At 31.4% G+C, this 26,709-nt stretch overlaps 1 protein-coding gene across 1 annotated transcript in view; it reads left to right on the forward strand.

Annotated features, from left to right (window-relative positions):
- The window catches only part of LOC121115020 (uncharacterized), a 57,951-nt gene that overhangs the window by 12,381 nt on the left and 18,861 nt on the right, over nt 1–26,709 (forward strand). Inside the window, exon 2 of the mRNA XM_071887378.1 lies at nt 22,568–22,705. Coding sequence (XP_071743479.1) covers nt 22,578–22,705 — 128 coding nt within the window. The 5' untranslated portion in view covers nt 22,568–22,577. The remainder of the gene's footprint in view (nt 1–22,567; nt 22,706–26,709) is intronic.

The following is a 26,709-nucleotide window of genomic DNA, read 5'->3' on the forward strand; positions in this document are numbered from 1 at the left end:
TTTAAAGTAGAAGAATCAAAAGCGCCGGATTTCATTGTTATGCTCTCTATATATTGTTCAGATCATATTATTTATATGAAGAAATTTTGGCTATGATTTACCAAGCTACGTTTTTAACAAAATATTACTAAGCAATATCATAATATAGTCTCGAATAAAATGTGATGTAGGATTTTAATATTATGACGTATATTAATTATTTAATTCAATTAAAAAATTGTGGAGAAATGATATGACATATATAGCAGTTGTTACGATTGAATTATATAGCTAACTACGAACTGATTTTGGGCCTTTTTTCTGTTTATTTTTGGAGGAACAATTACGTGATACAATAAAGAAAACAACGTGCGTAGTATTCAACACTTAAGGAATTATGTATAAAGAATCCCTTAAAAACAATAATAACTAAAACAAAGAAGATAATTGTAAAAAGCTCCGCCAAGGTATGAATCCACCTTAAGGTTAATATGCATATAAACCTAAATTAGTTTATTGATATACGTATACCTACACGGTGACCAATAAGTCTTAGGACAATTGCTCCAACTTAATATTTCTCCTAGACGGATTTATATTTTTTAATTATGTTTATTGCATTTGGTTCATGCACCCTCTATCTTTTTTTGTTGTAAACAAACTTTTTTTCTAAAACGTGTTCTTGAGCCCCTTACTACGACATCATGAACCCAAAGCGCGCCATCAATTCGCTTCATTTGGAAGGGAAGAGCTGTAGGGGCATTACTAAGGCCTTGAAAGACCTCAATGTGTCCAAGTCATCGGTCCCCTACACAATCAAGCGGTACAAGGAGGATGAAAGATGGCTCATGATGATAGTATGTCTTGAAAAACCATGTATAGGGTGGTCAGGGAGAACCTGATGATGAAGCTGTATCGTCTACAAAAGCGGCAGCTTCTCAGCGAGGGTAAAATGGCAAAGAGCCTGACCTGGGTAAAAGTGCATCTGAAATTCCTAAATTTTGCTACTCATGTTTCAATTATTTGGACTGACAAAAATATCTTCACCGTTGTGCTGGCTTACAGCAATCACTATGAGTGAGCGTTGTGGTGAGCGTAAATGTTTATTTTTTACTGTAAGTAAGAGCAAGATGTGAATACTCCTATTAATTATTCATCCCTAATTGGAAAATTATAACATATCATCGAGCTAGGGCGCTGTAGCTTATAGAGATATGTACAGAGTGAATCATTATTTTTTGAAAATTATTCATAAATGGTAGTTAAACCATTTGGGTTTCTTTAGTTTCAAATTATCTCTAGAAAACTAAATAGTTAACCATTAGACCAGGTTTGACTGTATTTCAGTTTTTTCAAACTTTAACTTTTTTCGGAACAATATCAAGGCATACAGAGTTTCGTCACCTCAACAAGGGTAAAAATTATGAGACTTAAAGAACTGTGATCTGGCTCAATTGATGCAGATAGTATTATTAAAAGAGCCTTCTTCAAATGACCTTAATTTCATTGAAATCCCCAAGTCTTATCATACATAGCCATGGCTATTTTAACAACTATATATAAATAAAATTTTCACATAATCTAGAGTGCTATAATAATTTTTTCAGTAGTGATATTTATCGACCTTATTAATATTGTGCCATTCATAGTTAATCCCATCCCCCCTTCCCAATAACAAAACCGTGATTACGGCACTGCTTAAGGAACAGTTCTCATTTTCAAGCATTCCTTATGTTTATTTTGATAGTTGTGGGCTCTTAAAGTTGAAGCTTGTTGTTGGTGACATTTTCATCTCACTCTGATCTCCGAAATCTTTTTTTTTTTCGCCTGAAAAAGAGTATTTTTTAAATTTAACAAAATTAGTGTGATTAATATGGACTCCAATGTTAACTTTTTCATATACATAAATATATTGCATATTATAGTGGGTCAAAATTCTAGAAATCGATGATAAGGTGTATTGATAAATTTGTAATACTAAAAAGAATCCATGCCAAAGTTCAGGAGGATTGAACGCTTTTTGGTGAACTATTCCATTGAAAAACTTTATTTATGTATATTAGGTTAAGAAAAGTGCTTAGTGAGCTATATGTCACGATTAATAGATTGCCTAAAAAACTTTAAGTATGCTGAAAGGTTAAGCATACCCTTTAAAAAGTTCATTGACAGTTTTGTGTTTGGGAAAGCCAGTTACGTGTTATAGCGTTCCAAAATGGAAGTAAAAAGAGACAATTCTATACATTCTTCCCTATCCCTACGATCAAGGTGATAGGCAGAACTGGCGGGCAAAACAAATTGTGCTGTGTATGTATCGAATGCAACAATATGCGGTAGTTCCAACGATTCTGTTCTGGTAAAATATACCTCAAAAATGTCGATAAAATAATGGAAATCGTCGAATTGGACTGGCCTGTGAGCACTTATTTTGGAACAATCTAAATTGGATAATTCTTACTATGTTAATTTTATAGTAAAAAAAAAAAAAAGAAAAAGAAAAAAAAAAACTTTTACTTCAAATATTATATATCATGTAATAAACTTAATGTTTTAAACTTTTTAAGTATCAAAATATCCAAGTACATATCATAATTATGATCAAATTCAACATATAATAGGGGAAACATGAACTATTTATATTTAAAAATAGGGAGCTCTATTTTTATATTTTACCTCATTTTTGTAGCCACTGATGTAGACATTATCATCAATCTAAATTTTTTGTTGTTGTTTTCTTTTAAAGAAGAGCTGAACCATTTTTTCTTGGAAATTCTATTAATTTCAATTTCAAATCTTAAATATTAATACATATATAACACTTTGGGATCATTTTTCAAAGTAGTGTTGAAGTATGTTACATAGGTCTTGCAAACATAGTGGATATTTTGATATAGAATATTTATCAACTTTTAAATCGATAAAAATAAAAATAAACCATATTGTGTAAGATTCCAACCTGAAATTCAGTAAATAAATTACTATTTTTGAAAAATTTTTCAACTTAAATTTTCATTTAGGGAAACAATTTATTGTCAGAGAGAAGATAATAATTATTTCTACAACATAATCATGAACTTCCTATTCTTACTGACATTAATTAAATTCCCAATAAACCATTCAATATATTTAAAAAAATATTAATTCAATGATAATTTATCACTTTTAAGTTTTAATATAAAGAAATGCATTTCGATGGATTATATGTAATACATGGGTGGGCTGGGTGGGCTGTAGCCTCCCCCCCTATCAAAATTTCCAAAAAATATCAATCATTCAATTTTTTTCTACAAAAAATTTAATCTTCTGTAAATATATAAATTTATGGCCGAAAAATGTTAATATTTGAATTTTTTTTCCAAAAAATTTATTATTTATAATTATTTCTCATTTTTTTGTGAACTGTGGATTTTGGAAATTAAAACAAAAAAAAAAGTATATATATATAATTCTGGGGACGCCCCTGTAGAGTGTCTATTTTTTTAGTTAAAGGGAATTAATTTTTTATTATAAGTTAACTTAAAATCCTACGGTCAAGGTTTATCTGTACGAACTGCCGGTATGTAAAAATAAATGAAATGTTGCAGGCGTTTAGGTCAACTCATATGTTTTACAACTCCATAGCATAAAATATGAGTTGAGGACTCATTTTTAACAACGAATGTTGTTGGCTAAACGTCATATTAATAAATAAAATAAAGGGAAAGTACATTAAATAAAATAAATCATAATGAAGATGAGATTTAGCAACGTGTGCCTGTAGCTAAAGATCAGCCAGAGAGTACATTAGTCTCTAGACATCACATCATACTAAAAAAATTTAATCAAGGATTGATTTTCTTCACATTGTTTTATTGGAAATTTTAATGGAAACAATTACTTTTGACAAAAAAATTAATTTTTGATATTTTAGTCATAGTTATTTTTTCGAATATAGTTGAATATCTTTATACAGAATTACCAACAAAAAAGTATCATAATACAAAGAATCACTCCAAGTGTATTGTGAAGTCATAGCATAGAAAGATTAAACCTGTATGTACCTATATAATATTATAATGTACCTTTGTATAGAATGTATTTTTATCAGTATTAATAGAATCGTCTATCAGTAGAAACGTCGTAAGTTGATAACTTAACATGACATAGCAGACAAAACAAGTGCCTTATCCAGGAATTAAGGCGAATGTAACTCGTTGAGGATGCCTTACAAGAAACGGAGACGAGATACAACTCTGAGAGTTGAAATGGGAAAAAGAGGAAGCCAAGACCGAGGAGATTATTCTTGATGACGTCACCGAAACAGTCGATAAATTAAGGCTATTGATCCTAAAAACTCTCCAAAAATTCCCTAAAACCATAACAAAATAACATCCCTCCCGTACAAGAAGTAAAATTGCAAAAATAAATGATGATTGGAAGCCATAGAAACTCATGAAAGACTCGACACTTGCGGAATTCAGATCATGGCCGACAATTTACGAGTTCTACTATTCTACGAATAAGATGGGACAAATGAGCAAAGTGGAGTAACTGGGATATTTTAAAAGTTGTCTAGATTTAAAATTACAAAGTATATTACCATTCACTACAACTCCAGACACTCCAATAATGGGTATTGGAGATATTTAGAGGGTAATTATACAAAAATTTCTTCATGGAATTTCCCTCCTAACGCGAAGGTATGACTTCATTCAATTTAATCAAAAGCAGGAGGAAAAGTTATCAGACTGGCATCTCCGTCTTAGACTACAGGGGCAAGAAGCAGTATCGATGAAGACCATTTGTACACCCTCTGCTTGATTACAGCTACAAATAATCGACGTCTACGCAAAGAGTTTCTCCATCATAGTGAACCAAAACATGAAAAACTTATCCAGAAAGCCAGGGCCTGGGACTCGGTTCATCTATAGAGGAATAAATAAAAGATGAAAAACAAGCAGATGTTGCTGCTTTGTCGACTTACAAAGATCGACAACGACAAAAACAAAATCAGACCACAAACAAGAAGCATCATGATCTACCGAAACTTAAACCTAAATTCTTTAAATGTGGCGAATCAAATACATCACATCGACCTTTTGAAAGTCTTGCTAAAAATGAGACGTCTAAGAAATGCAAAAAGAAGGGTAATTTAGAGAAAATATGCTTACATGATGCAAAATCTCCTGTGCGGAGTAAGGACAAGCCAATCAAAACGTCGAAGATCTGAGTGCTAAATTTATCCATCAATCATGTCATTCCATATCTCGAGGCTGAAGTTTATTCAAGGTCAGGCCAACCTTTTACCAAGAAAGCTCTGCTTGGTACAGGAGCTACTGAGTCTCTTATTTCATACGACTTGGTATATCGAAATTACACTATACAAAAATACAAGTTCTATATCTCAGTTCCTTTTTTTTAACTACATCATCAATTAAATATTGATATTTTCAAATTACGCATGTATTCTGTATTTGCGAGTAATATAGTCACTGTGGGCATTAGAAACTTTACGATATATTAGATAATAACTCTGATCGAATAGTAATGGTCATCAAAAAAGTCAAAAATACTATTGGATTATCCTCGTTACATGTATTACAAATTATTCATCTTATTTTTTTTTGCTGCAATTTGTACAAACAGATTATACTAGTTACAACTTGTACAAAATTGCAACTTGTTCAGGATACATACATAAAAAAATGAAAAATTGTCTTCCATATAAAAAAATGGAAAATTATTGGGAAATGGAAGTATTCTATTGAGACTCTGAAGAGTTCATAATTTATAAATACATATACTCAGTGGAGTTACTAGTCCCTTTTTTAATGCACATTGATTATAAATCTGGCCACCATCAGCCTCAATGACAGCCTCCGACCGCCTTTGGAACCCCTTGCACACATTGGCAATCTAGTCTTTTTTCATGATCTTCAACTGCTGGTTAACGGAGGTCGTGATGGCTACAATATTTGGGCGATATACATTGCAGGCCTTCTTCTCAATTTGCCACTAAATAGAGTAATCCAATGGATTCAGATTTGGGCTCTGAGGGGGCCAAAGCTTCTTGCACCAGATATAATCAGTTTAGCCCGGAGCCCCTTCCTACTGAAATACATATGTGGCCTTGTTGGACTTCTTCATGGTTTTGGGGATCTATGGGACCACATTTTCCCTCAACACTATCAAGTAGTCGACTGCGGGTAACTGGTATCCTACAGGAAACCAAATTGGAGGCGTTTTTTCTCCAGTTGATGCCACAACCTCAAACATCATCACAGGGACCGGATGTTTGGTCTTGGTGACTGTCGTGATGGTTTTGTAAGCTTTCCCAAAGTATACTACCCAATCATTTTGCTCAACGGTAAAGGTATTTTTATCAGAAAAAAAAAAAAAAAAAAAAATACCCAGTTCCTGTTGTACTTCAGATTATTCAAAAGTTGTTGATATTGCTGAAGACGGAGTTTTTTTTGACGTTGGGACTGGAGTGGACTCTCAATTCTTCTAAGCGCCCCTTCTTAAGCTTTTCAGATGTCCTTGTCCACAGTAGACCAATGCATATTCTTCTTGGCGTACTCTTATATCTTCATCATTGGGTTGTCCTTAAAGGCCTCCATGATGTCTTCAGATTTCACTTTGGCGGATCTTCCACTCTTGGGTTTGTTTTTAAGGTTTTCCTCCATCAACAGAACAATTTCTGACCCGATAGATTGTGGTCTTGCTGTGGTCCTCTTGGCGCGAATTAAATTGCCTATGTTGGCTCTTCTTGCCTCCATCGCGACATATACAGAAATTTTGTTACATCTATCACAGGATAAAAATCTAAACTATTCAAAAATAATAGAAAGTTTAAGATTGAATAAACCACACCTATGCAAGACTATATTTTTAGAAGGTCACCATTACTTTTTCTACAGCCGGTATACATACCTTTATTCGTCGCTTTTCTTCTACTTTCATTCTTTTTTTTTATTGCCCTCTATTCACCCCCGCAAAAGCAAGCACCCTCTCCTAGTATACATATAAGATAAACCTATTTATATAATTAGTTATGTAACGATGTTCATAAATGATGAAAGCTAGCAAATTATTACATCGTATGATTATTTTGTCGAGTGGACATTGACCTATTTAATTATTATTTAATCAATAAAATTATTGCAAAAATCTGTATTTATTAAAAAATACATAAAAACACTTATATAAATCAATTTGTAATCAAACATATATATATATATTGTGTAGGAACAGAGTGTTGAGTATTGTATCGTACAACGTTTCCTTCTACAAAAAGAAAGTGAAAAAAAGTACCAAAATTTTGTCAATTCTTCTTTTAACTGTTGAAATATTATTACCTATTGTAGAACTAACTATTCATACGTAGATTATCAATTGCCCACTACTTAACAATAGCTAATTCGAGTGGAATCAATAAATTTTCAAAGCAATAATAAGCAATTCGAGGTATTTTATCAATTTATAAACTTTTTTTTATATTTGAAATTTAATTTTTGAATTTTTTATCTGGATTTTCAAATTTTTTTCAATTAATTATATATATTAAATTCAATTTTAGAAATTTTTTCCAAAAAGTTTCATTTTTGTTAACAGCTCAATATTTTTGAAATTTTTTTCCTAAAAATTATAAATTTGTAGCTAAAATTTTTGTCCAACAAATTAATTATTCGAAATTTTATCCTAATAATTTAATTTTTTTTTTCAGAAAAATTTAATCTTTCAATTTTTAAAATTTTTTTTTATGTTATTGTATTATTTTTTTTTTGGCAAAAAATTCCAAAAACTAAGTCTCCCTCAAAATTAAATCCTGCATACGCTCCTGAATAGGAACTGAAACTCCTTATCAAGTGGTTAGATTAAGTTAGTTTGGGATCGATTAGAGGCCAGAAATATAGAACAATATCCTATACTTGCAAATGTTATAGCTAATTTATTGTCCAATTGATTGTATAATGATTTTCATAATAATTTAATGACATAGACCACATAGAGGGCGCTTAAAATATTTTGTCCTCTTTAAGGGAATAAAAGTTTTTACTTTTCAACTATCACTTAACGAAAATTCACGGAACCATGACACAAACAATCTATTTCTTATTTTATGTCGGAAAAACATACTATAGAACTAAAGAAGCGGAGAAAAATAAAGTAGTAATTTCTGTGGAAAAATGTGGGTCGGTGTTGCCGAATAAATTTAAGAAATATTCATATAATTGAAATTGGAAGAAAATGCTACATCAAATAACGTTTGTTATTAATTTCAATTTTTTTTAAAAATCTTTATATACCTATATATTAGGGTACGTTAATAATTCACTATTTTATTTTAATGTAAAAGGGGTATTAAATGTTTTAAAATTTAATTGTTTATTACCCAACAATGGCCAACATCACCAGTAGTCGCTGGGAGCCAAATCTCGAGAGTAAAGTGGATGCAGAAGCAATTCGAAGTTCCATACTTATTTGCTATTGTTTTGATTGATTTGTCACACTGTGCATTACTTTGGTGAAATAGCATTGTCTTCTTCTTCAAATGGGGCCGTTTTCCCAAGATTTTGCCCTTCAAACGCTCTAATAACACTATATAATAGTAACAGTTGATAGTATTTCTCTTCTCAAGGTACTCTATGAATATATGCCATACAAATCCCAAAATACCGAGGCCATAACCTTTCAAGCTGATGGTTGTACTTTCAGGCGCTTTGGACGAAGTTATACAGTTGCTGTCCACTCAGATGATGATCATTTTTATTCATGAGTGAAATGATGGATCCATTTTTAATCTATTGTCGCATAGCAATGCAAAAATTCGATTTTTTACGTTTAAAAATGTCTAAAACTCCTTAGAATAATCAGCACGTTTTTGTTTTTGGTCAATAGTGAGCAAACGCGGCACACACTATGACTTTTGAAGGTTTTTAATAACCTGAAAGTGAGTTGAACTAATAAAAATAGCACCATCTATGTTTTAAACTCAAGACTTTTTAGCCCATGTGTTAGGATTTGGATTTTTACCTATATCCATCAAGGGCTTTTGTTTATAATTCCTTTAATTTTATACTCTGACGTTGAAACTTATGTTAATAAAATATCCACTCAATGTATATAAGAAGAATAACATTCTCTTATAATAATTAACAGTTGACAATAAGAAAAATACAGAAGACTAGCTACCGTATGTTTTTTTTTCAAATGGCCCCCTTCCCTTTTGATAGTCTAGGTTAAGGGTGCCCAAATAAAAAAACCCAGTCCTGATAGGTAATGACGTGGAAGAAGACAAAAAGTAGGAAATCGACAGATGCCTAAAATATACAGTCTATATTTTTATGTAAGTAGAATAACATCATTACTGTTCTACTTGTATTAAAAAAAAATATTATTATTGAATAAACTTGTTTTCCTGATGAAAATTACGTCTTTGCATCATAAACTTATCAAAATAAAGTACTATAAACAGACAATATTTTCTGGTGCAGGTGCACCTGAAAACAGGGCCATTGCTTTACAAAACTATAGCAATTAACAGTTGCATGACGATACCTAGTGTCATCAATGTGTGAAATATTTTTTTTATAGAACACACATGAACTAGTTCAGAAATCTGATAAAGGATAAAGAAATAAATTTGTAATAGTTAAAATATATTTAATTTTATGTGCATTTTTTCTCTATTGTTATATACATGTAGCTTCTACCCTGAGATCGCGTTTAATATTCATATGACCAAACATGTGATAACGAAAAGAGAAAGAATGGGAAATAAAAACTTGATCATAAGATAAATATCAAAATTAAACATGTGATACATTTTTGTTTTCCCAGCTTTTTTATTATATATTGTTCCACTGGGTTCTTACTTAGCATCTGTTGCCAGTTACTCACCCAAGTTTTAGCCATTTTGGACACGCAGTTGTTATGTAACCGCCGTTTGAGTGAGTTGAGTCGTGTGTGACAAAAATCTGCATTTTTATTTTTCAAAGTTACAGACGGGACAGGTTAAAAAAATGGAAGAAGTGTGTTAAATAGAGACCATGTTGAAAAATAATTATAATTGCAGACTTAAGCCTTTATCTTCTATAAAAAATTTATCTCTCTAACGTCTAGTTTTATTAGGTTCGATCAGCCTGGGTGTCCTCATGGACCTTGGGCGACCATCCCTGGCCCTGTCATCGTCACTCTAGGTCTCTTTGTACCGCTTGATCGTGTAGTGAACCAATGACTTGGATACATTGAGGTCTTTTAAAGCTTTGGTAACGCCCCTACAGCTCTTCCCTTCTAAATGAAGTGAAATAACGGCGCCTTTTGGGGTTATGATATCTTCGTTAGAGGGCCAAGAACATGTTTTAGAAAAAAGTTTGTTTACAACAAACAATGATGGAGGTTGCAGGAATCATATGCATTAAATAGAATTAAAAAATATACACCTGTGTTGGAGATAATAATAAGTTTAATTCCTTAGACTGTCCTAAGATTTACGGGTCACCCTGTATTAATTAGCGATGGTGTGTGTCATGTCCGTAGTTCTTAGGGATCGACAAACATACAAATGTTGTTTTAATAATTTAGAAGATAACTTCTCCCCCAGAAATCCTCAGTTTTACTCTCTGTTTTTCATGAGAACACTCACACGTAGACGCCCTGTCCTCAAGAAGAAGAAGACTAATAAAAATAACAGTTTGAGAATTATTCTTCAATATGATTTGATGAGCCAGGAAGTACTTTCGCTTGATGCTAATCTCATCTAACGTCACATTTGTTTTGTTATATTTTATATAAAGTACTTCCTTCTTTTAAAAAAAGTATGAGTTGAACTAAACCCCAGCAAGATTTTATTGATTTTTACATACCAGCGTTTCATATTTTCTACAACTCTTAACTTATACTGTAAATGTATATGAACAATATTATTCAGTGCTCCTTGTACCTATATTATACTCCCTTTTTTGCTTATGTTTGATGCACAAGATTAGACACTAGGGTGCATTCTATCCAATCAAAACTTGACAAGATCTCAAATTGTAAATACTAAGAAGATGTCGGAATTTCTGTCAAAAAATTATAATTTCTCCATCACTGTCCAATAAATAAAGGAAATATTTGTATTTTGATATCTTGAGAAAAGTTACATCAAATACAGTTAATTATTAATTTCATTTCTATTTTATTTATAAATTGCTAACAATGACTAAACAGTGTTAAATATACCAGGTATGCCCCTATGAGACTTTAAAAAAAAAAAAAAATGAACGTTAATTGTTAAAGAAATGGTTACAAATTTAATTTACAAAGTTTGCGCCTTCGATAGTCACACATTTCCCCATCTTTCAGGCAAATTATGAATGCCTTTCCAAAAAAAAAAAAAAAAAATATGGTTCGTCTTTGGCTGCAAACCAGGCATCGATCCTTTTCTTGGCTTCAGCGTGAGAATCGAAGCCGAAATCATTTAGTGCGTGGCCCATCAATACAAACAAGTGATAATTGGAAGGCTCCAGATCTGGGGAGTAAGCTGCATGATCATGAGGTTCCCAGTTGTACTATTCAACAAGCTGGCGGGTGGCTATAGAGCGATGTGGTGGTACGTTGTCATCAAGGAAAATTACCTTGTGTTGTTTGGCTTCATATTTTGAGCGTTTTTGGCGTATAGCATGCTTCAAACCAGGAAATTATTGTTGGTTGCGATCACCATTAACGGTTTGAACATTTGGCCATCATCTTCATCGAGCAATGCTTGCAATTTGGTATCTTCAAACTTTTTCGTTGGCTTGCCGCGCTCTTCATTTCCCAAGTCAAAATCACCACTTTTGAATTTTTCAAACCACCTGAAGCAATGTGCTCTGCTTAGAACATGCCCACCGTAAGCTTCCACAAGCATTTGATGGGATTGAGAAGCGTTTTTCTTCAATTGGTAAAAGAAAATGAATGATGTCCGCACATCGTAGTATGTACGCACAAAATTAGACATTTTTACGAGCGAAAAAAGTGCGTTGTTGAATGAAACTATACACACAATGAATTAAATATTGTTGACACATGTCAAAATAAGTATTTAGATTTTGCACCGGTTTATTATATCTAGATGTTGACCCCTAGGCACCAATAGCCAAAAGTCTCAACTCATAAATGCATACCTAGTTTATCAAAATGGCAATGCTTTTCAGTGGATTCTCTGCCATAACTAAGGCGAGGGTATGATCCAACATCTTCAACAAAAAGGAAAGAGTCATTGCAGGTTCATTAAGATTTTCTTTGAGATTCATTTGTCTGACGTTGAAAATAATCACCTGAAAAAGAGAAATCCTTATGAAAACAACTCTAATTAAGTATTACTATGCTAGATTGTAAGGCATACACTGCTTAATTATATGGTTCAAAACAATTTATTTCTCAACTGGATGACAAATATATATGTTTAAAGTGTATTAAATAAATTAGAGAGCATTTACTTCAAGGTAATTCTTCCGTAGTTAGGAATCTTTTAATATAGACTAAAAATTTTTTTTTAAATAAAAAAGTAAATTCAAACATTTCAATTTATTTATTCCTCTGAATTCTAATAAATATTTGATAAATTAGTTCAGATATAACATGTAAGATATAGCACAGGGTCGTTCAGGTAAATCTGAACCATATTTAACTACCTCATAAAGAATAAGGAATACATTTAACTCCGTTATTTTAATTTTAAAGTGAGAGGTTGAGCCTTAACTTTAAGTTAGTTGTGCAATTCTTAAGTCAAAACTAGTATTTACGACGTAGGAGACCCGGAGGAACTCCTTCTTCATGAATTCCATAGATGACTTATCTAAAGGAAAATTAGAGAGGAAGGTCTCCACCAATTCACAAAACAGCATCGACACCTTGAAGGCCTCCATCATCAAGTACTGGAACAAAGTCTCTCCTGCGGACGTGGTCAGGGACTGCATATACTTTAGGCCTCGTATCGAGCAAATGATTGGCGAATTATTAGATTATTGTATTATTAGAACTTCTAAATAAAATTTCAAACCTCTACTTGCTTCCCTTATTCATCAGGATGCAGTTAAAGGTATTCCGTATATATCTGAACGACCCTGTATAATGTATATGAGGGTAAATTATATTTTTTGAAATTTACGTTTTATTTAAAGTTTCAGTGAGATAGTTTATTAATAAAAACAACTTTAGTTGGAAGTATCCAATCAAGGGTGATGATAATATTTCTCATCAATGCCCTAACAAAATACTGTTTAAACTCTTATGTACTTAGCCAAGAAATGTACTCAACTCATAGATGAATTTTGCAAATTGTTTTTAGCTTTATATATTCTCTGTAACTATTTTGACATAAGAATTTTTTTAAAATTTAAATGTTTTTTTAAATATCAAAAGTTTTAATGGAGATATTACAAACTCTGAAAAATATACAGTATATTATGTTGTCCGCTGTCAAGGCTTTCTTTTATGTTTCTTTCGTATGGAAGGTTGCGTGATAAAATAAAGGTAGGGCCGTGCACAATATATTTGTTTGTACTTGTTACTTACATATGAAGTTCATTATACTCGTATATAATTATAAATTGGCTTGATGTTACCGCATGATTTAATGTCATATGTTGCTGAGGGAAATTTACGATATATATATACTTGATACTTGAAAACCTTACAGTATTACAAAAAGCAAAAAAATAATATAGCATAGAAATTTTTCGAGCAACCACTGACATAAAATCATGTAATAGCAGTACCCTTAAATAAAACATTGTTACTATACAAGATGTGTTCAAAAAATAAGGTGACTTTTCAAATTTCGTGAGCAAGGTACATTTGATATGTTCCATTTTTTTGATTTTTTTATGTTAGTACCAGGTGTGTTAATGAGACCTTCTAAAAATACAGTATTGAATAGGTGTTGTTGATTAAACCTTATCCGATTGTTTATGTAAAGCTTATATACTAAACCTTTGTTTGATGTACATGTTGTAAACAAGAATTCTGTATATATCGCGATGGAAGCAAAAAAAGCCATCATAGACAATTTAATCCCCCTGATTTGAAGACCTCCGTTAACCAGCAGTAGAGGACCATGAAAAAGGACTACGTTAAAATTAAAGTTTTCGATGTACAACATCATCCTGATCAATTATGAGTACTTTAATGACTACATAGAGGTAGGTCTAAGTACTTTTTCTACACCCGGCACACTTGCAACGAACATATATTTACTGTTTCAGCTATACCATATGCTTGGCTTGTTTGTGAGATGTATCCCGGTTTGATGTATTTTGCGTGCCCTGGGATATTTTCTTATTAAAAAACACGTATCAAAGAATTAGCATCAAAATTTCTGACAAAAATGAAATTTATTATTCAAAAACACTTGAAATGTTGACAATGACATACACTGAAACTGTTCTGGGGGAAAAAAATGTTTAGAAATGATACAAACTCTTCCAAGATGGCTGGAAAGATGCCATTGACAAGCCTCTGTTTTGTACGTTATAATAACTGTTTTTTATTCGCCTACCATGGGATAGTGCATCAGGAGGTCGTACGGTCAATAAAGAATTTGCGAAAAACAATACGAAGAAAACATCCGGAATTGTGGAAATACAATTCATGACTTTTGCATCACGATAATGTCCCTGTTCACTGATATTTGCTTGTGAGAAATTTTTTGGCCAAAAAACATAACTACAATAATGCCTTAGCCACCATATTAATAGGATTTGCCCCCATTTGACTTTTTTCTTCTTCCCAAAACTGAAGAGACCTATGAAAGGACGGAGATTTGCAGCAATTGAGGAGATAAAAACTGTATCGCTGGAAGAGCTCAAGGCTATACCGAAAAATGTACTATGAGAAATACTTCGAGGATTTGAAAAAGCGTTAGCACAACTAAATTGTATCTGAGGGGGTTTATTTTGAAGGGGACAAAATAAATATAAATATTTCTTCCTAAAAGGTCACTTTAACTTTTGAATATACCTCACATTTCAACGCGTTACTTCGATAAATCAAAAGTATACTATGAATTTTGTTATCAGCTCTTGTTATTTCTGCTTCTTTGTTCCCAATCGGTGTTCTGAACGATGATTGTTTGAATTATAATTATCTTCTCTTAACCTGTGAAAAATTATTAACTATGATTGAATATTAAGGGCTAACTACCAACTGATTTTCGGCCTATTTTCAGGTTCTTTTTGGAAGACAGGTTGCGTGATATGTAGAATAAAAGTATCGTCGTGATGTATGTACTCCTTATGATAATGTATAACAAAGAATTTAAAAAAAATTATCTAATTTCTTCTTCGCAGTTACAATTTGTAAGTATGGCAATAGTCATTTCTATAAACATTCTGGTTCATTTTTTACATTTTGCTCATAAACAGCGCAAAAATATAAGGAATAGTGAGTTATAAAAAATACCTATTCACTCATTGCCAAGCAGAAAAATCTCCCTAGAAAAATACTTCAAAGCTGACAAACTTGACTCGATGACAATCAATGCATGACTTATATACATTTCAATTTTTAAAAAATACAACTTGATAAGTAATATTCTTATCAAAGATCCAATATTACATCATAATTAAAAGACGACGTCATCTTTTGGGCTCATAGTCTATATTTTTGCAACATATAATGAACACATGTCCAATAAATATTGATTAAACTCCATCAAATACTTAAAACAAGACTTAACACCTGTACACTACTTGATGCCAATACTATGATACTATGTAACAAAATGAAGGTCTTGGTTCACGCGGAGGCTGAAACCTACATTTATTATTATTATTTAAGCCTTAGAACACAAATATGACCATTAAAACTTTAAAAGAATGTATGTTTGGCATTTGAAGCCTTTTTAAAGAAATCAAGCTTTTAAGGTATAGCTACGATTCAGTGCCATATTTGAAATAAAAACTATATAGATGAAAATCAAAATTAAATAACAAATTGATACAAACATTCAGGATTAAAAAAATGAACCATTTTTTAATTTATCTTGATTAGAAATTAATAAAAAATGTAAAATGAAGGACCTCACTTAGAAGCAAATATCTCTTTATTTTTTCTTCAAGTGCTTTATATCCTAGATGAAGTTTTAGAATAGACCTTACATTTTAATTTAAAAAAAAATTTATATTTAGAAAAGATGGATTTTGATTGATTTTTGCACTATTTTTTATAATATTTATTAAAGCAATTTTTATAAAATAAGCTGGCTAGGTCGCATTGAATATCCATTACGATAATATTCCATGAAAAAAAAAAAAAAAAAAAAAACTCTTCAAGTGGTTTTCTACAATATTATATAATAATATGATTAAAATTTAGATGTAAGGGGATTTTAAACAAGTTTATAGATGCTTTATATTCAAAATAATTGATTAATTGATAGATGTATTACCGATTCAATTTTCCCACCCAGAATAATATTGTAATATAGTGTCATGCAACCTTATTTTATAAAAATTTCTTAATAAATATTTAAACAATATAGAGCAAAAATCTATCAAAATTTATCTATTGTAAATGCAATTTAAAAAAAATAAAAATGTAATATTTATTCTTTAACTTCAGCTAGGATATAAAGTATTTGATGAAAAATTAAAAAAGATATTCGCTTCTAAGCAAGGTACTTCATTTTACTCAACTTTTTAGTAGTTATATACATTTGTATTAATTGTAATCAAGATAAATTTTCCCTTCTAAATAAAGCCCAACCCGTAATAAAATCTTGTGGACGGCTCTGAGACAGTAAAGGGTTAACTCTTTATATTACAATATAACTTAATATTATGTCAGCTCTATTTTGACATCCAAATACATGGCAATAGTTTACCCTTTTCTTAAAACTAAAGAAAATAGTAGTTTTTATTATTATGAAACCTGGTTGCTTAGGCCTCAAAGATGCCCCACATCAACAATAATGACGTCATATGAAAACAGTTATTGAAAATGATAGGTGTAGTAAAAAGAAATCTATCATTTTTCGTATAAATGGCTTTAGTTATGTGTATCTCATGTGGGATCCGTTTACACTAGATGGCGTTAAAAAGATAAAACTTCCTACTAAAAATTTTTTTAAATAAATTTGTGATTGGGTGGCTCAGTATTGCTACAACGTGCGTCAAAGATGGAGATCAATAAAGAGAAAATACGTCCTTTTGTACATTTTTCCTTCGATAAAGGCGAACATGGTTAAATGAATATTGAAGGAAGTAACTAACATGAATAAATTTTTTTAAATTGGAATATTGAACACTCGAAGAAATCAAAAATATTTATTTTTTTAAATTTAATGCAATCCTTCATCCTCAAATGAGGCCCCAAAGATATGCCTTTCGAAACATGAAAATATTGAAAATCATTGTTTTCCCTTAGTTTTACAATGATTGTACCATCAAATTCAGGCTCCTCAACCCAAAAAATACATAATTTGATACCAAAAATATATTTATATCATAAGTATGAACTCTAAATTCAGTAACTTAAGTTTTTCAATATTTGAGCGCTACCTAGTGGTTAAGATTTTAAAAAGGGTCATATCTCGCTAACTGGTTGGCCAATTTTAAAATTATTTTTTGGAAGTGTAAGTTTAACTGCATACATGGAATTTTTAAATATTTTTTACATATAGTTCAAGCATGGGTATATTGCATTTGTTGAAATATAATGGAAATACCTTAAAGTTTTACAAAGGTGAATGAAGAAATTAATGTATAATAATACAGGGTTTTTCATTAAGAGCGCTTCAACTTTTTTATATAAATAAAACAAAAAAGGTTGAAGATTTTGCCAAATTAATTATTTCATTTCATACATTTATGTATTAAAATCAATTTCTCTGGTACGAACACCACGAACATGTTTACAGAAGTCCAATCGCTGAACCCGATTTCCAATAATTTTTCCCATAAATTGACCGATATTGCTGCAATTTTGTGTTCGATATTTTCTTTGAGGTCTTTTAACATCCCCAGCTTATTAGTGAAGCGCAATATCTTCACGTGATCCCAAAGAAGAAAGAAAATAATCTAAATGTGTTTAATCGTGCGATCGAAATACTCGATCAACTGGTCCATTTATCGAATTGACACGCTCACCAAATTTGCTTTGTAATACATTGATTGTAACGTTTGTTGTGTGACAAGTGGTAGTGTCTTTTTGACACCACATGTTTGCTAAGTCCATGCCGTGCAATTGGCACAAAAAAAAACCCCAAAAAACCAACAATTATTATGGTACGATTGAGATTTCCATTTACAGTAACGTGGCGATTATTATCAGCAATGAAAAAAATATGGCCAATGATCCTTCCTGTATGAAGTCGACACCAAACAGTAATTTGTTCGGTATGCAAAGTTGTCTCGTCAAGCACTTGTAGATTGCTGCATGCCAAAAAACGCATTCTTTGCTTATTAACACAGCCATTGATTCAAAAATGACCCTTTTCGATGAAGATTATTTTGCAATGAAATAAGTATTACCATTAAAGGGTTATTTTGATAATAAATTTGGATAATTTGCAATCGCTGATCAAGTATATATCACTCCATGATGAAATATATACAAATGATTTTTCTTAATGTCAAAGGAAGAAAATAAATATGGCGTAGTTTTTTCCCTAACGGAAAAAATTTGAAGCGTTCGTAATGAAAGACCCTATATTTGAAGTTTAAAAAATACAAATATGTACACACATTACTTTAATTTTGAGGTATGTAGAGTATGTACTTCACGTTGTCATATCTTGCAACAACAAACGTGTGAATTATCACTCTGTTTTGTTGTACTAATTGCAAATCATGATACTATCCCGTGTTTTTTTAATGTCCTCGTTACAGAGTGAATAAACGTATACAGCCTAAATAAGTGCAGTCTTTATAAACAGGAAACACAAAAATATCAAAATAACATTCCTATTAGGCATGAAAGTTACTATTTCTTCAAGGATACGTTATACAAATTTCTCTAGACTTAAGTATGTAATCATCTACATTTGAGCTATTCAATAGTCTATTTTTTAAATTCCTACTTAAATATCGAGTTGAAGTCGAAAACTTGGCCCGAGTAGACATTGTTTGAATGTTTTTTGTGTCAGTAATCCTTAATTATTATTATTATTTTTATTTTTGGTGGTGGTGTTTAATAGAATTTAAAAAAATTAAATTCTTTGGAAAAAGAAGTTCAAATTTAAATATTAAATTGTTTTAATTTTTTGGAAAAAGAAGTTCAAATTTAAATATTAAATTGTTTTAATTTTTTGGAAAAAGAAGTTCAAATTTAAATATTAAATTGTTTTAATTTTTTTTTCAAAATCAACAGCTTTTTACCAAAAAAATAAATATTAAATATAAAAAAAAAAAATTTTAAAAATCCATAGCTATTCACAAAAGTTTATTTTTAGAAAGAAATTTAAAATATTAAATATTTAAGAAAAAAATTTCAAACATTTATAGGCTTTTCATAACAATTTTTTTTTTTGGGAAAAATAATTTGCCCAAATACTGATATTTTTTTCTCTCGATGGAATCGACGTAGCTCATGGACAACGCGCTTGAACTCAACGTGCTTAGGTTTGCACCCCGGTCGTTCCTAGAAAAAGAAATATACATTACATTATGTATATATATGGACTTTCCTAGGTTAGATGGAGAAAATAAAATGCTATAATGTGTACTTATACTTAATAGTTATCAGTGCCACTCCATCTAACCAGTTAAAGGAACGTTAAATAAAAGTCTTGCAAAATCTTCTCCAGCCCACACCCCTTCGGGCCCCCCCTGTAATCTCTTAGTCTCTGATGATCAAGGATTAATGACTATTATAATGTGTATGATTATTTAAACATTTTTTGATTATTTATCGTCAATGAACTAAAAAAATTCAATAACGTCCAAAAATTTCCTACTCTAGCCATCAAATAAAATAAAACGCATTTGAAAATAAATTCACAGTTTAAAAATTCTCCGAAAAAAAGATTTAGGATATACTTTCACAGAGCTTTAGCAAAAAAATGTCTTTGCTAGTTGTTGTTCGGAGAAAAGTTATATATTTAGGTGAGTGGGGCTAGTTAATACGCTGGTAACTTGACAAACTTCAATTTTCTTGCAAACTACTACGAGTTTTGCTTAAGCACTTTCTTGGAATGACATGGTCGGTGTAATTTTGTTAATATTTATTAATTTTAACCTGAAATTCAAGTATAAGCTCACATTCTTAAATTTATTTTATTTTATGAAAATATAACTATATTTAATGAATTTAAGAGTTACATGGAGCTAATCTGAAAAGTGTTCAGTGAGATATTGTTTTTTTTTAGTTGTAGTAGGAGCTCCAGTGAAAATTGACACAGTCTTGTTGGAGTAACATGAAATACATTAGGTTGAGAAATAAATAATTTTGTATTTCTTTTTTTACGCCTTTTTTAAGTGTTGCAATGGTGTGATTGCATACTACAAACGCTTCTCGCACAGTATTGCACTTGGCCGTTTCAGTTGTGAATTATCGTGCGTCGAGTTTGGAGGTCTCAAAGAAAGAAATTCGCATATTCTACATTTTACTTTCTGAAAGGGAAAAATGCGTTCTTTCTGAAGCGGATTGTGACTGGCGATGAAAAATGAATCACTTACGTTAATGTCAAGTGACAGAGATCGGGAGGAAAGCTAATGAAGCGACCCAAACCATGGACCAAGCCATGATTGACTGCCTGGAAGGTGTTGCTGTGTGTTTGATGGGATTGGGAAGGAATAATATACTATGAACTGCTCGCCTATGGCTCCTTGTAAATTATTCGACCGTTCAAAGCTGAAGATCGAAAAGAAGCAGCCAGAATTTGTGAATAGGAAAGGAATCGTGTTTTATCAAGACTACGCCACGTGCACACATCTTTGATGACGCTCCAGAAGCTCTGGAAGATCGGATGATAAGTTCTTATGCATCATCCTACAGACCAGATATGGCACCTAGTACAAACCCTTGTTCCTGCCTATGGCCAATGTGTTTAGAGTACAAATTTAGCCTCAATACAGGCCTGTGAAAATTGGTTGTCCATGTTTTTGTCAATAGGGACACGGGCTTCTAAGAAAAGGTATTTTTTAAGTTGGACTCTCTTTGGCAACAAGTTATTGAATAGAACAGGGCATGCTTGGCTTAAATTCAGAAGATTGTAAAACTTCTTATAAAGTATTGAAATCAAGCGAAAAAAACGAAATTACTTTTTCTCTAACCTATTATATAAAAAAGTATTGTAGAATTGAAATATTTTCTTATTCTAATTTGTTGATAGTAAAGAACAGCACCTGGACCTTGAATGTTGGAATGGATGGAAATTATTTGAGGATCAATAATTCATCCCTACTTTTGGTTAAATTAAATATCACTAATAACCAGTCTTGTTGTCCATTATAAGTTATCGATGACCGTTATTGTTTCAATGTGCCCGTCAAGGGAGGGGTAAAGAAGTTGACAAACAATTACCATCGTTATAATTGATATTGCAACTTAAGTACAATTAACTATTTGTGAAATTGGTGTCCAATGATCCATGTTCTTAAATGAACCAACGTTTAACGCTTACTTTTTCAAACTACATAGACTGTTGAGTACAAAGCAAAGAAATAAAACTTTAAACTTATAGAACCGTCCTCGAAGGGTGAAATAAATTAAGAATACATCTAGCATTCACATAACAAAATCTTTTTCTCACATTTCTGTCCCTTCATCTCTATCTGATAATCAATGTTATTTTAGGGGCAAAACTTGGAAAAACTAAAGGTTTTGATATGTGAAAAGCAAAAACGATTGGTGCTTTTGATTTGTCTTTTTTCTTTGGTTTCTTTTGCTATTTTAAATTATGAAATTATCCTACATAGCAGTAATGCATTTTCTCATTTTAAAAAGATATTAACTAGCGTCTTAATTCAGTAGCACTATAAGTGCCGCTCCCGCCTTCTCTTCGCACTCTGCGAAATGACCATATCAATTAATTACTACCCAGACGTAAATTTTATTCAATATTCTTTTCTTTTATTCAGCATTTGCAACTTTTGAATTGTTCTAAAGTAACAAACTTTGTACAAAAAGATCACCTGCAATAAGCGCTCACCTTTTCAGTTTCCTTGATTGCCCGCTTAATACAGGTTTGACAATGTAGGATTTTTTTTGAGGTATTTATGCTCCAATCTGTATTTGTAACTATAACTTTTTGTATCCCTTTGACTGACTTGCACAAAAATATTAAAGGTAGAGAGATATGTAAATTATTTGCTTGTATTTTTTATCATTTCCAACTCATAAATGGGAAAGCAACAACTTTATTGTTTCATATTATTGAAATGTTTGTATTGCTTGATATATAATTTATAAACAGAAGCCAAGAGTAATGTAAATAATGTTTTTATCCCTTAAAAAGCCTTAATTATAATTTAGCACAAAGAAACATATGAAATCATATCCATGAGTGTAATTTTCTTTGAGCGCGTGATTTTTTGTGAAGACCAGTTTTTAAAGGAAATATAGTATAGATATGGCGTAATATTGATGTCATTCTCAATGTACAAGAATTCATTTTATTTTTCTTTGACTCTATCTATAATTTTAGTCTTTAATTGATGAGTGAAATCGTACAGACTCTCATGGATAACGAAGATAAAAAAGCACCACTCATAGTGGTGTCCAATAGATTACCCTTTGTACTAAAAAGGAACGAGGAAGATGGATCTCTCATTCGTAGTTCAAGGTAAGAAAATATATTCATTTCTGTAAATTAGACTTTTGAGTAAGAAAATATCTGTCTAAAGATAGGTTTTGTATCGAAAGTTAGGGACTGTAATTAATAATGTTTAGGCTCAATTAGGCTAAGGTGAAAAAACACACAAATATTATAACTTTTGATATGAAATTAACATACATATAAATTTAATAGGGATAATAATAAAAATAGCCTAGAAATAAAATTTTTTGCGATTTTTATATATAGATTTTTAGATTAATAAAGTTGTCTGTTAATAATAATTTAAATGCTTTTAAATCGGAATATTTCCGCCTGTATATATCGACCTACAGTTATGAAAAAAAGAAAAAAGATCAAACGATGAATAATATTTTATAAAATGAACAATACTTTTTCAACTGATCAGAACAGTTTATTAATTTATATCCATTTGAGCTACATTGTACATTAATAAATATGATGATGCACTTTGAACTTTCGATTCAATTTTCATTTAATTACTTGCTATGTTTTTGTGTGCATATAATATTTAGTTTATAACTAATGTTGAAAGATTTGATAATGATTAAATCTGTCTGTATTTTTTTATATTAATAATGCATATACATACATATCGATATGAAGAACTAACAGAAACTCAGTTATAACTTTTAATTACTGCTCTTTGAAACCTTTTTTTGTGTCTTACAATGATTAGGGATTTCCCCCCATTTACACTTATGCTGATCCAATGAATGCAACAATTCTCTAAAGATTTACATCACTTTCAGATTAAATTATTCTTCTTAATGTGAAAATATGAAACACTTACACCAGGGGCATTGTTAGTTTTCATTATAGTCCCAAAAACTATCAACACCGTTATATAACTACCGATTGGTCCATTAAAATCTGAACACTTTGAATTTTAAACTTTAACAAGATATATTTTATTAACTAACATTAGAATTTCAACAAAATTAATACTTTAAATAGATGTGTGTCTGAGCTTTCAAAATCATTAATGTAGCCATCCTTAGCATCAATGAGGGCTTCCAAGAGGCGGAAGTCTGGCACCTACTGCAGTTGTAGTCCTCCTTCATGGCTTTCTAGTGCTTGCTAACAGCGACTTTGAGGGTCTTGGTGTTTATATGACGGACACTACAGACCTTCTCTCGACAATCAACCAAAAGGTGTAGTAGAGGTGGTTAGCATCTGGGCTGTTGGGGGGCCAAATGTGTCAAAAATGAGTTCAAAAGACTAATATTTTGAGTTCTTTTGAACTCATTACAAAACGGAGGAGATGGGTTTCTGTCATTGCTGGTGTCAAAAGAGGCCTCTTCACATTTAAAAGTATCCTTCCACCTACTTATTTGATAGCTTTTGGATAGTCTGGTGTGAAATCCCAAAATCTCTTGCATGAGCCCTCATGGACTTCAGGGGATTTGCCTGGGGTTTTTCTTATACTCATCCGGGTTTAGTTTGTCCTTTTTGATAGAGTCTTTCTTCCTCTTCAACGTTTCAGACTTGCTGAAGGTGTAAAGTTACAACTTGTACAAAATCACAACTTAAACCTAACATATATACATACAGCCCCATATTTCATAGACATATTTAATCCAATTATTGGCTTTGTATTCAAATTAGTGGGATAGGTTAAGATACCCAATAATTTTAGCTATAGTTTAGTAACTTTATTTAATTTAAGAGACTTATACTTGCCCGATATGGCTAGATCAATTTACCATTCTTTCATTGTTTCGATCAATTTACCATTTTTTCATTGTTTCGATCAATTTACCACTCTTTCATTGTTTCATTCTTTCAATGTTTCGACAAATAGCGACGCGGCGAAAGAGTTACTAAGAATGATTTTTGATAAAAATTAATGATAATTTGTCGTAAATACTATTGTAATCCAGACACAATTTTGAAAAAGTTAATTTTATTTTGCTTTTGTGGTGATAAGTCAAATCTCTGATAAATTTGAACATTTTATGATAATATCTTCCGTAGATAACATGATTTGTGTCTTCATTTTTTATTTAAAAAAAAAGATGATGCCTTATTTTATATTTTAGGTTGAATTATTAACAAATCTTAACCAAATTAACTGAAAAAATATTTATTGGCGTTAATGGTTTAGTTGTGAAAATGTTATACCAATAAATGGAACCATGGGCAAAGATTCATTGGCGGTTTTACAGGGTTGGCCAGAAGTATCTTGACATATTTCTATCTTTTTTTTTTAAATCTAGTGCGTTTATCTTACTAAGCTCTAACTTTACCAGAAAGTACTGTCTATAGACAACAATTTTTGTTTTTATACTTAATCTGTTTAGTTTCACCTGGAAGCTGTAAGAAGACTAACGTAAAGTCATTGCAGAATTGTTTGAGGCCGCAACAGTGGTAAGGCAATAATTACGCTAGGATCACCTTTTAAGACGTCTGCAAGCGACTGAAGGCTGGCAATTGGATTTCCCGTTCCTCATGTGGCTTACACTAAGGTAAAAAGTGAACTCAGAGGAGGTTAATCAGCAGGAGGAACATGGCCAGGACCCCTAAGGACGACCTTGGCCTGAAGTCCTAGATTAGGGAAGGTATGACATTCTTACCATGAAGATGAAGGACATCAAATTGAAAAATATGCAAGAAACTTCTCCTAATTTGTAGATCAAATCCAGGCGTAATAAAACTATTCAGTGTGAGTCAAAGTTTATCTTCCACATTCCTTCTTGGTCCAAGGTTCATGTTGATTCAATACTCAGCACCTTGTCATGTTCCTAAAATTGTCATGCATTACCTCGACAGCCAGTTTCACGCCGTTATCAAAGCTGATGACTGGCTTTCCAATATCCCTCATTTTAAGACATATAATTTTTTAGTTGTGGTCAGACCTTAAAATGAAGGTAGAAAAAGATCCCCATTTCTCCTGGAGATCCTTGAAACTCTCTATGAAAAAGAACATATCCTGGTTCAATAAAAAAGGTACAATAAAGGCCAACTCAGCCTTTATGTCCTGTTTACAGCTGGTTATCAATGCCGAGGGGGGATAATATTGAATGATACTACACCTAATTGTCCAATTTAAATTTCATATGTTATAAATTTTGTCTTAAAATACCATCTACCACTACTTAAACTTAATTGAAAATATGTTCCGGATACTTCTGCACACACCTGTAAAGCCAAATTGTGAACTAGAAAGTTAATCAAATGAGGATATAAGGGATTCAAAACGAAGGGGTCAGTTGCAACAAATGATGAACTTTCATCCTATAGTTTTATCTTTTTTATTATTTGATAGATGTACGCTTCAAGGCAAGTATGTTTGTTAGCCAGGGCCGGTGTCAAATCAGCTCCGATTAATTGTGTCAAAATCAAAAAGTTTTGCAACTTTCCTCGGTCTTTCCGAATATAAAAATTCCTTTTCTCTTTCCCTCCGCTTTGGTTTATAATTTTGTTTATCTTTGTTCCGCACATACATAAAATTACCAATTAAACTTTACCTATTGATATATATATATTATAGCCATCAGAAGTGGGGGAGACAGGGGTGGAGGGGGGGGCTATTACTCTCCAATAAATGAAATTTCACTCTTCCTTTTTTTTTTTCAAAAAAGTACAATCTGTTTTGTCCCCTCCCCCACAATCTATAAGCCAAGTGGCTTCCTTATATGATATATGTCACCAGGGGTGTCTGCAAGGGTTGGGCTGGAGGGACTGCATCCCCCCTAATTACTATTTTTTTTTCGTTTTACTAAAATTTTTTTTGTAAAAATAGGGTAATTTAAAAAAAAAAGAAGAAGATTATGGAGTTTTGAAGTTTTTTCCAAAAAAATTCATATTTGAAATTTTTTTCCAAAGAATTTGATTTTTTAAAAAGAAATAACTTTCTTTGAATAGCTATTGATTCTTGAAACTTTTTTTTCCAAAAACTGTAATATTTGAAATTGTTTCCCAAAAATTTAATATTTGAAATTTTTTTCCCAAAAAAAAAAAAAAATTCTGTGAATAGCTAAAGATTGTTG

This window comes from Lepeophtheirus salmonis, chromosome 3, assembly GCF_016086655.4.
Source record: "Lepeophtheirus salmonis chromosome 3, UVic_Lsal_1.4, whole genome shotgun sequence".
Taxonomy (NCBI): Eukaryota; Metazoa; Arthropoda; class Copepoda; order Siphonostomatoida; family Caligidae; genus Lepeophtheirus; species Lepeophtheirus salmonis.